Below are 11,597 nucleotides of genomic sequence, written 5' to 3'. Positions count from 1 at the left end.
CAAACCTACTTTGGTCTAACTTCTCTTCACATCAAACCATTGCAAACAATAACAATTTTTCTTTTCAAAACATAGCAAAAGGGTGTGAGAGCAGAACAAACACATCTTTCTTATCGCTGGTCTCAAATTGTTAGTATGTCCCCACCCGGGATTAACTAATTTCAAAACAAGATCCAACTGCTTTCAGCTACTTCAACATATTCTTTCAAAAAAAGAAGCTACTATCACATATACTGCATCAAAGAAACCAAAACAGATTACATATCAGCTTTCTATCAAAGAGGCTTCACCTAACTAGACAATTATTTTCATGTTCTTGAGTACAAGCATTACAATATGTCAAGGAGTCCACATTCAAACTAAAGCAGTCACACTAGTGTCACAACAGAAACGGACATAAATACAGGGTGAAGAAATTATAAAGTTGGACGGTTGTCCATTTACTATCATTAGAAGTACATCCTTGCAATCACTAAGCACCATCATCTTCCACGGTGTTCACTCGCTCACATTCATCAATCCATTCACTGTATCTGCAATATTACAAATAAGATATTTGAGTCATGCGACTATGTCTAGTGGGAGTAAGAGGGAAAGAGTGGGGGTAGAGGGAGAGGTGGAAGAGAAGATTTTCAATTCAGAGTAATTGAACTTACATGTCTATTGCCTCAGATAAAGCTGCAAAGAGAGAAAAAATATAAGATCATTAGCTATGACACAGCAAATATGGTCCCAGCAGATAGATAAAACTCAATACAAATAAGTTCAATCATAGTTATTATGTCGCATGCTAAAGCGGCGGCAGTGGCCCCTGGCCACTATACAGGGATTCTGTTGTTGAGTGTTTTACAGTTGCAAGCCATTAGAGAGTTATGGTGAAGAAAACTTCCTCAATTATTATTAGTTTTAACGATAAATCTTTGTAAAAATTTTCCAGATTTCTAAATGGCATGAGATTGAGATCAAAGGTCTAAAAGGTTAATACACAAAAATAGGACTTCAAAGAAAAATCTCAACTTTCTCAAGTGATTGGCATTGTTTCAACTTGTTTCTATAAACATCAAACTGTATATTGTTTCAATGCCATCTTAGCTATTTCTCATTTCTATATCTAATGCCAGCCATGATACCATGTACCTATGGGATTTATTGCTTCTTTAAGAAAAAGCTTAAGCATAGAGCGTTAAAATTTCAGAAAAACAAACCTGTGATGGTAGTGCTAAAGCTCTCTTGACATATCCCGCAAGAAGCTTCCCCAATCAAGTTCTTCATATCACTGTCATAAAAATCCCATAAATGAGCATCATACAGAGTAGTATTAATCTCGAAAGTGAAATACGGAAGGGTACAAGCGATATCCGAAAAAAGTAGTCCCTAACGTTATTGGATGAATATGCAAGGAAATTAAAACCCTGCATAGTACATCCTTTCTCCAAGTAGTTAAAATTTACTTACATGCGGCACTCAACACTCGAGCCGTGATTGCAGAAAGGACAGCTAAAGACAGTGTCAAGCTTATCCATTCTTTTCTTTGGAGGTGGCTTTGTTTTCGCCTTCCTTTTTCCCATAGCTAAATTCCTGGATATTCAGATATTCAAGCACACAAAATTAATAAACAAAAACAATAACATCTATTATGCGCTTAAAAGTCATAGCATCCCAATTAAAATTCTCATGTCAGTTCATTCAACTACGTTCCTGTTTGGTTTTGTGATGACAAAAATTGATTTTACTTAAAACCGAGTTAAATGTAAAATTGTTTATGTTTGGATACATTTGCATGAAAGCGAGTTGAAAAATAAATTTCAATGTAAAAATCATGTTTGGACTCGAGCTACAAATCAGCTTTTAAGTTAGAATCAATTCCGAAGACAAAATCGATCACAGAGCAACCAAAAGTTAGATTTCCAATTAATACCAAACAAAAAAGATATTTTTTTTTATCAATTGAACAATATATTATAGAAAAGTTCAAACCACTTTAATCGCTGTTTCAATAATATTCAAGGAAATCAACAACTACAAAAAAAGCGTTCAAGACATAGATCATGCAATACACACGATGAACTGATGATTCCAATTTTCAAGCAGCGAAACGATTCATGAATCGAAGGTGAGATAAAGGCATAGGTTAGCGACGATGACAAATGGGGAAAAGGTTACGTAAACGAAACCCTAATCGATCGAAAAAAGGGCAAAAATAAAGGAACGATGAAATTGAAGATTAACAACACTAACCAATGAACACGATGACGAAGCGAGAAATCGAAGATGAAGAAGCGTTGGATGGAAGGAGGTATCAGAGTGTGAAGGCAAATTGAAAAGGTAGGGACAATGATAATGGAGGAAAATAGGGGTTTTTATGCTCTCTGATATTTGTCTTGTTTGCTTTATGGTCAATTGAAAAGGAAAAATATATTGTTAATATTTTTTTTTAGGTCAGCGGCTAGAACTCACACAATCTAACTGTGGAGAATTGGGATATCCGAAGTTCGAACTCGACCCCTATATATAATATATAATATCTCTGTCAACTGAATCAAGTTCACTGAGAATTTTTTTGATTTTTCTTTTTCTTCTTTTGAATGATAACAAAATAGTTAGTGAATAAATATCTTATGATTAGTTTTATTTTTAAATTAAAGTTAACGGACAGGGTTGGTAATGAACCGAAATAACTCGACAATAGTTTGAAACTCGATTTGACAGTCAACTCGTTGAATTTGGTTTATGAACTAAATGAGTCGAACTTCAGCTGAAAATTAATTTCGTTAAATAAATAAGCTTAAATTGAGCTGTATATAGTTCGACTTTGTTGATTCATGAACTGTCTCGATAATAAATACCTACTTCTCTAGTCTTTATTATAAGAGAAAGTTAACTTTTTCGATTCATTAAACAAATGAAATATTTAGTATATATTAGGGATTAGATGTATCATTTATTAAATGAATCAAAAATGTAAATCTTCTACCGTAATAAAAAACGAAGAGAGCAATTGATGTTGTATATGAAATTGTCAAATGTAATTGTTATCGTGGATGATACAGAGTAGTAATATATCAGAAAAAAAGTTTAATTTATATACAGTGTCAATGCACAAAAATTTTGTATTTGCATCGGATAATGTGTTGCACATTGATTAATGAAGTACATGTCATGTGTTTTTAACTTGTTAAATTACGCGATAATGAATCATTCAATACATACGTAAAACTTTTGTGCATTCACAATTTATAAAGGCTTTTAAAGGCTAAATTATGCTAGAGATTTTTTAAGTTATTTAATTGTAATAAATTTGTATTTAAGTTTTTTCGTATCACCTAAGTCTTTTAAGTTAATTAATTGAAACAAGTTTGTCTTTTATGTTTTTTCCCATATCAATTAGGTCTTTAAGTTATTTAACCGTAACAATTTAAGGGATTTTAAATTTTAAAAACGTAAGTTATTCGAGGCTTAAGAATTATAATTAAATAACTTAAAAGAATTTAAATGTTACGAAAAATACTTAAATGATTAACTTGTTACCATTAAATAACTTAAATATTGCAGATGATGATGATACGAAAAAAACTTAAAGGGTCAAAATATTATAATTAAATATCTTAAAAGGAATTCCGATGTAATTTAACATAAAAATTAAACTTGAGAAAAATCAGATATATTTAAAACAAAGGGTCAAAATCGTAAATCTCAGTAGATGATGTAAAAGAAGAATAAAATTCCTTAAAAAAATAAAAATAAAAATAAAAAATAGAAGAACTGTTCTTTTTTTTTTTGTTTGAATTAAAATAAAAAAAAAAAAAGCAAAATCGATTGTATTTAAGCACATCAGAAATATTAAACTAGGGTTTTCAATAAACAAAAAGGGCGAAGTGCATCCCCCATAGTCATTTTCTCTTCAAATTCAATCCAGCAAAGGCTCATACGTAAGCTGCTGAAAATCAATTTTCATCATGGGAAGAGGAAAATTCAAGGCTAAGCCCACTGGTCGCCGCAACTTTTCTACCCATGAAGACATGGGTAAGTTCAATCAATCCATTTTTCTTCTTCTCGATTTTCGATTAAAATTTTGCATCTTTGGTAGATTTTTGTTTGTGGCTATGCTTTAATTTTGTCCATACATCTCATGAATCCATGATTTTTTGTTGTTGCAAAATTTGTTTTTTTTTTTTTTTTTTTTTTTTTGGCACAAATCTGATTATTTAGCTTACAATAAAGTTATTTGGATTTTGGGGATGCTGTTAATATTTTCAATTTTCCATTATGAGGTTTTTTGTTGAAAAAATGTTTTTTTATTTTTTATTTTTATGGGTCTGTTAGATCTGAATTGATTGCAAGTTTGAAGCTTTCTGAAGATTTGTTGTTAGAATTCAGTTCAAGTCACTGATTGTTGGTTGGGTTTTTTGTGACAACCTATTGGATGAGAGGTGGGATTGGCAAAATCGCAGTGAGCCACAGTTGTTTTGGCAAAAGCTACCCTTTGCAGCTTCACACAATCATGGTGGTTCACCGTGATTTTTCAATCCCAATGCTCATCCAAACATGCATGAGTAATGCCTTTGCATGTCTTCTTGGTCTATAGAAAGAAGTTTACTGTTTGTAGCTTTCTCTATTTGAAACTTAAATTTGAGTGTTTTTACTTTTGTTTGATTCTTTTTGTGGTAACTACAAGATGCACTATAGTTGAATGAGGTGAGATATCACGCCTTTGATGGATAAAATACGATATTTCTTAACTGTATTGATTCAAAAGATTTCTGAAAATTTGATGTTTGTTATGATCAATGCAGTTGCTGGAACCTCCTCTCGTCCTAAGACTTTCAGACAGGTTTTCTTCTGCATCCGACTCCACCATTTATTTCTCTGTGATTGACATGCATGTACTAGTGTGATTAGCTGCACAAAAGATGTTAGCAATATGATTTTTACACTTTTGTAGGTTAATATGCTAAAGAATATGTTCCCATTTCATCATGCTTAATTTAGTTTTTAGTTTACATGTAACGCCACTTATTCATTTTCGTTCCTGTTGAATTTCAAAGTTCAATTTGTGCATTAGATTTTATTTTATAAGTTGAGTGAATTTGATTCAACATGACAGGCTAATTATCAAGTCACATCTGGCATGTGTCATTCATATTGCAATGTCCCCCACCCGATTTTCTTCTTCCACTTTTCTCGTGTTCAAATTTTCTGGTAGCCAAAGCCACCATAAACACCGAATAGTCCTATTTCTATAGCTATACAACATGTAATCATGTAAGCCATCCACCAGAACGTCTCATCAAACATGGTAGCCTAAAAAACAAAGCTCAACAGGCTTCCACCCTATCCTTCAGTGGCAGAGCTTCACTTATCATTTTGAAGGGGCCAAATAGTTAACTGCTATATTATTTATATACATTCTCTCAATTGGTTGTCGGTGTAGCGGGTTTGACCTCCAATTTTTCGTAAATCCACCAGGCTCTAATCCTATATTAGATAGGTAATGTGTTATTTTGATAAAAAAAGGTCACATACAGTCTATAAAATTCAATTTTACACTAGAAAAGACATTGTCTGGATTCGAACTCAAGCTCGGGTACTTGAGAAATGGGTCTTTGCCACTGCACCGCAATAAACATTTGTGAATTTGTTATCGAACACCGCTTTTGTACACTGTATTGGATGGTACATAAATATCTATAAATTAATAAAAAATTTGGGGGCTCCATGGCATCCCCTGTCATTGATGAGATCCGCCCCTGCTATCCTTCACACGGACCAACTACCTATCCCATGCACCATCACGTTATCCTTTCAGATTCTTTGTTTCAAGAGCAGATCAACTTCTAGGTTGCTTAATTTTAGTTTTATGCTTGGTTTGGTGAATGACCCTGAGAATCATTGACATTATATTGAATATAAGATTTTGGAGGTTGATGAACTAAGTCATCAAGATCTTGATGGACATCGATTTAAACTTTGGGTACCATTGCAGAACCTGGCATTGGTACACTTATTCATATTTCATATTCTTAAACAGTGGTTTCTCCGTCAAATAAAAGATGATGGACTCCCCTTTTATCAAAGAAGCAAAGTATCTAAAAAAAGCTCCTCTATGGAACAGAGAACTTGATGTTGCAATTTTGTTGCTCGTGAGCACCGTAGCAGAGTAGATAGAAAGAAGTGTATTGAAATTGGCCAAGGGTCGAAGATGTGGCAAATGTTTGTTGATACAAGGGGAAAAACAGACACATGACAACATTAAATCTGGACATTTTGCTAATTCTTCAATTAATTGATTAAGAAATGCTTGATAAAGGCCTGGACCGACTTTATTTTTGAAAACTAAGATCAAAATTTATCATGCACTAAAATTCAATAGTGCTATATTTTCATGAGTAGAAACATACCTGAACCTTTTGTGTGGGAGGATTACAGAATTTTCAGGACTGCTGGATTTCTAGTTTTTTATCCTGTGGTGACATTTCATTTTTGTTTTGTGTGTGCATTGCCTGTCTTAAATAGTTTTCCATTTTCTTTATATGTTTTACAAATCAGTATTGTAACTATTGTTTAACATGGTAATTTTCTCTACAATCTTATCAGAAAGAACCTGAGAATGAAGATGAGGCAACTAGGGAAGTTTCCGAGGACGAATCTGAAGAAGAATCAGAAGATGAAAATACTGTCAGTACCTTACAATAAGAAGTCTCTAAAATCTTCTTTTGTACCCTTTTTTTATATGTTTCAGTTGTTTCTATGGTCTACATCCATCAATATGAAGTTGTTGTTATGTAATTTCTGCAGAAGACAAAAGGTGTTCAAGGAGTTATTGAGATTGAAAACCCTAACTTGGTAAAGCCCAAGAACATTAAAGCTAGAGACATTGACGTGAGTTCATCTTACCATTTTTTGTCCTTTATTAGATATTTTTGTAACAATTGAATCATACGAAAAGAATAATGGTATTTCCTTCCTAATGCAGATTGGGAAAACCTCTGAGCTTTCAAGGCGTGAAAGGTATGCTTATTTTTAATTTGCTTATTGTTTATAGGGATAATCTCTCTCTCTCTCTCTCTCTCTCTCTCTCTCTTCTGTATGACATATTTTCTAATATTTTGAAAATTTGATTTCTCTTTTCAGAGAGGAGATAGAGAAACAGAGAGCTCATGAGCGCTACATGAAACTTCAAGAGCAAGGAAAAACAGAACAATCCAGGAAAGATTTAGGTACTACTTGCTATCTACCAAACATGCACCTAATAAGCAATCCTTTTTGAACGTGATTCAACTATACTAGATTTTAATTCTCCGATGACTTCTATATCTTTGTCGTACAGACCGTTTAGCTCTTATCCGTCAAGAAAGAGCTGAAGCTGCTAAAAAGCGAGAAGAAGAGAAAGCGGGTATGTTTTTAATACTAGTTTTCCCGATTATTCTTTGCTGACATACACTGAAGAATGAAATTTGAAACTGATGATTGCAAACAATTGTTTCAGCAAAAGAACAAAAGAAGGCTGAAGCTCGCAAGTAAATTTGTGGGGGATGTTGCGGGACCAAGTTTTACTCCAATTCACCGGAAGAATATTTGCTCTTGCTATATTTTAACATTTTATATAATGCATGTTTATCTTCTTTATATTGAATATTAACATTCCATGTTGGTAGCATGTAGCACAATTACTCCTTCTACTTAATGACTTGAAATCTTTATTATACATGCTTTCTTTCTCTGAATGTGGCTTTAGGTTTCAAAATAAAATCCAGTTCCTCAAGGTTTTGTTTGGGAGGTTGGGGAGATAAGGGGAATCTTTCACATATTTTGAAAGTGTTTTTGTAGAGTGATAAATGAATGTTTATGATTAATATATTTTTAATTTGAGAATATTATAACAATATAAATATTAAATTTAAAGATTTCTCATAAACCCTTCAAATACAATTTTTGAATTATGAAGAAAAATACACATTCCAAGCCCTCTATTCCTTCCACTGCCCCCCATGCCTCGCAAACAAAGCTTAAGCATAGTTTTTGTTGTGAATAAACATGTTTTAGTTTTAAGAGGATTTCATTGGCATAAACATAACTTGATTAGGGTAGTAGTATCTTAATTTGGTATAACGCAAATAAAATCATCAAGGTGTGTGGAATTGCAAGACTATTCATCTTTAATCTTGTTGGCGAGATCCAAAGTATCCAATTTTTTTTTGTATAACCAACATTGTGGAGATTTGAATATTTCACTTCATGTAATTATTTGACTCTTGCTACTATAGTGACTAGAGTGGCTTTAGTTGAAAATGAAAAAAGGGAAATTGAGTGGATAAAATAATGTGAGTATTATCTTTCAAAGATAAAGCGATGATAACGATACGAAGGAATTCACAGTCTATATGGTTTTGTGTAACAAAGGAAATAAGGAAAACATAAAATAATAGGTCACATTTGACTTTTCTCCAAAGAGTTAGACGATTGAGTTCATTAACACTAAGCGACGAGAAGTGGAGAGAATTGCGGGTTTAAACATAAGTATTTCAAATGTCTTTGCATGTTTTTAGTATTTGAACTTGTACTTGTTATGAGTACAATAGTTTCTAGCCTAGCTGCGATGTGCTTTACCAGGGTTAGGGATGTACGTAGTTTGTAACCATGATAAACTTTGTGAGGATTATGGCTCCCGTATTTATAGAATCCTAGATCTAGAGGAAGGCGAAACTGCTTTCCCTCCACGTCCCACGCCAACTTTGCTCGTTTCTTGCCTCTCCCTCCCGAGTTATCGGTCATGTGAAAGTGGAGAGGGGAGACTTGGTCGAAGTGGGCGAGAACTTCGGTTTTGAGTTGCAAGAATCCGCTAAGTTCCCCACGTGTCTTATGGATATGGCTCCGAGACTTTGGACATTACGCACAAACCACACCCACGTCGCGGGCACATGATAGGTCTTCTTATGGGGACTACACCCTCGTTGTGGGCACGCGGTGGGTCCCATAGTCTTGTAGGAATTATTTTTTTATGGGGGTATACATCCCTCCAAACACGAGGCCTGAAAGGGTGAAATGATTGAGTAGAGCGTTGAACACCCGAATCTAGGGATGACGACACACATTCCCCCAAACATGAGGCCTGAAAGAGCAAATTGATTGAGCTGGGTGTTGAATAGCGGAACCCAAAGATGAGATGCATAACTGTATTATGGTACTATCAATTACATTTCTATTTCAGTATAAGTTTAAATTACACAACTTTTCTCCTTTTAGCAATCTTCACCTATTTCTCAAAAAAGATTCAACGTGCCACACATTAAATGTTTTCATGTAAATAACCTTTACAATGAACAAAAATCCTAAAATATTTCATATTCCAACCATTTTTGCATCATTATTCATTAGCAACTACCTCTCCCCCATAATATACAAAGACCTTGTTAACCATATCACACGAATTAAGGAAGTTAGTTTATTTAATTAAAATCATTAATTTTGTCTTTTATTTACACTATTGTTCCGATTTTGCCCCTTGTATTGTTGGGAATCATCATTCCTCTCTCCTTTAATTATGTACTACTAAGTGCATAAATTTATAGTTTTTTCTAGGTACTACCATGCCGTTCCACTTCCCTAGCTTTACAACTGTTCGGTGGATTTCGTTTCATATTCTCACAGTGAAAATATTTTCAGCCTTCAACTTGTTTGATAACTCTTAAAATTTAAAAAGTTTCTAAAATTGATTTCCCTCTAATGCTTGGCGCCATGCGAAAAAAAAAGTATAAAAAGGATATAGAACAGAAATGCATCGTACTCTTGAGTCTTGAGGAAGCCATGAAACCTCCTCTTAACTTTGACTTGAACCAATCTCCAAATAATGATGATGCTCAGCCATATGTTGAAGAGACTCTACTCCCAAGAGGTGATTTTAACATTGATTTAAACCAAGCTCCAAGTCAAGTTAATGTCCAGCAAGATTTTGAAAATCACTCAGAAAGAGAGGATGATGCCACACACGAGGGACATGATGAATCTGAAGCTTTACTTGATGAATACGGTAGTATAACTCTTCCATATGAATTTTTAATTTATTTTTTTGATCCCTATATGAATTTATAAGCATACTTTTACGTGTAACTATTTTTTCGTGTGCATGTTCACCAAAAAAAAAAAAAAAAACTTGGTCAATATTTTTTCCATTTACACAGTTATGTGTGGTTCATTATATTTCCCTCTAGATAATTTTGCTAGATGGCACTTTACAATATTGTATGTGAAAAGAACTTACGAGATTAGTAGATTTGGGCATATTTTACTCGATGACACTTTACAATATTGCATAAAATTACACATCAAATTAGGAGATTTTGGCATAACTAGATAGATGACCCGCGCGCCGCACGAGTCTGTTTAGCTGAAATATATCTTCTAATAATAGAATAATGTTCAAAATCTTAAAGATCAAAGGTGTTCACAAAATGAGCACTACAATATAAATAATAAAAGTATGAATTTCATAAATAACTAATGGTCAAATTACAGCAATATAACATAAATAAAAATAGAACAGTAAAAATAGCTGAATGTAAATCATCAAGACCAAATTATGTATATGGCCCTTTCACTTACAGGCAACCAATGTAAATCAACATTAATCACGACAACTTCCCAAATGCATTTAATAAAAGGTAGAGAATACCAAAACTATTGCCTAGTAACGTGAAAAGCCAAACTAATTCATTGTGTGTATGTTTAGAATACAAAATAAAGCAGTGAGAAGCACAACAATCATGCATATTCTCATTCCTAATTTCTTATATACTTTACTGTGGGTCAATTTAAACTATAAGCATTTAAAAGTAGTTTTAATAGTCACAGGTTTATACACTATTAGATGAGTTTCTTGCATCTATTTGTAATTTAATTATTTCGAAAGTCAGCATTCAAATCACTTGAGTTAAAATTATTAGTGTTAACTTATTCAAAATAACAGTTAAATATATAAAAATCTGCATTCTACTATAAAAGCAATATTTCGCTATAGTATAGACAATAAATTTTAACAATTTTAAACACAATATTTCCAACATTTACTAAGTTTTACATTAGGTTATGAATTAGCACTTTGAAAGTGTAATGGCTTCGTGAATTTGAAACATGGTGACTAACCTTTCCATCTCTCCTATATTAATTACTATGGGTTTTATATACTCTTGTTAATATTAATTTTTTTTATTAAACATACTCCCTCCGTTTTTTAATATAAGCAAAATTGACTTTTTAGGTTCATTCATTTAATGATGTATGTGGTTCATAATATGGACCACATACATCATTAAATGAATGAATCTAAAAAGTAAATTTTGCTTATATTTAAATACGGAGGGAGTAGAACACACTTAATGTTGAATTCATTGCTTCTGATCATAATCACAAACAATAGAATCAAGGTTTCTGATGCAGTTTGTTTCCAACACAAAGAGCAATGATCTAACATCAAAAACTTTGAAATCATCCACATGATAAATTGTATCCAGACAAAGTGCAGTTATTGATTGTTTATATATTTAAGCATATACATCTTCAAGTTAAATCAACAACACACTAAAATTTGGTGCAACTAACCC

The 11,597-nt window shown here is 32.9% G+C and overlaps 2 protein-coding genes across 2 annotated transcripts; one reads left to right on the top strand and one right to left on the bottom strand.

Moving 5' to 3' along the window:
* Positions 1-200: 200 nt before the first annotated feature.
* Positions 201-2,398, bottom strand: LOC25493060 (transcription elongation factor 1 homolog). Its single transcript, XM_013601466.3, has 5 exons — positions 2,239-2,398; positions 1,456-1,578; positions 1,206-1,276; positions 657-678; positions 201-533 (listed from the first exon to the last, which is right to left on the bottom strand). The coding sequence occupies exons 2-5, from the start codon at positions 1,566-1,568 to the stop codon at positions 473-475; spliced, it is 267 nt and encodes an 88-aa protein (XP_013456920.1). The 5' UTR covers positions 1,569-1,578; positions 2,239-2,398; the 3' UTR covers positions 201-472.
* Positions 2,399-3,833: 1,435 nt separating this feature from the next.
* LOC25493059 (28 kDa heat- and acid-stable phosphoprotein) lies at positions 3,834-7,724 on the top strand. The gene is made up of 8 exons (XM_013601465.3): positions 3,834-4,023; positions 4,794-4,831; positions 6,595-6,675; positions 6,796-6,879; positions 6,974-7,008; positions 7,132-7,217; positions 7,328-7,393; positions 7,487-7,724. Exons 1-8 carry the CDS (start codon positions 3,957-3,959, stop codon positions 7,519-7,521), a joined length of 492 nt encoding a protein of 163 aa, XP_013456919.1. The 5' UTR covers positions 3,834-3,956; the 3' UTR covers positions 7,522-7,724.
* Positions 7,725-11,597: the final 3,873 nt, after the last annotated feature.

Source organism: Medicago truncatula, chromosome 4 (genome assembly GCF_003473485.1).
Source record: "Medicago truncatula cultivar Jemalong A17 chromosome 4, MtrunA17r5.0-ANR, whole genome shotgun sequence".
NCBI lineage: Eukaryota > Viridiplantae > Streptophyta > Magnoliopsida > Fabales > Fabaceae > Medicago > Medicago truncatula.
The sequence above is the reverse complement of the archived record's forward strand: the minus strand, read 5'-3'. Positions and strand labels throughout refer to the sequence as shown.

Bases quoted from the DNA above. Each gene is read 5' to 3' on its own strand.
- LOC25493059 (XM_013601465.3), top strand. From the start codon at position 3,957: ATGGGAAGAGGAAAATTCAAGGCTAAGCCCACTGGTCGCCGCAACTTT. The intron at 4,832-6,594 runs GTTTTCTTCTGC...CAATCTTATCAG, and splicing joins GTCCTAAGACTTTCAGACAG to AAAGAACCTGAGAATGAAGA. The intron at 7,394-7,486 runs GTATGTTTTTAA...CAATTGTTTCAG, and splicing joins GCGAGAAGAAGAGAAAGCGG to CAAAAGAACAAAAGAAGGCT.
- LOC25493060 (XM_013601466.3), bottom strand. From the start codon at position 1,568: ATGGGAAAAAGGAAGGCGAAAACAAAGCCACCTCCAAAGAAAAGAATG. The intron at 679-1,205 runs GTTTGTTTTTCT...CTCTCTTTGCAG, and splicing joins CTTTAGCACTACCATCACAG to CTTTATCTGAGGCAATAGAC. The intron at 534-656 runs GTAAGTTCAATT...GTAATATTGCAG, and splicing joins TTATCTGAGGCAATAGACAT to ATACAGTGAATGGATTGATG.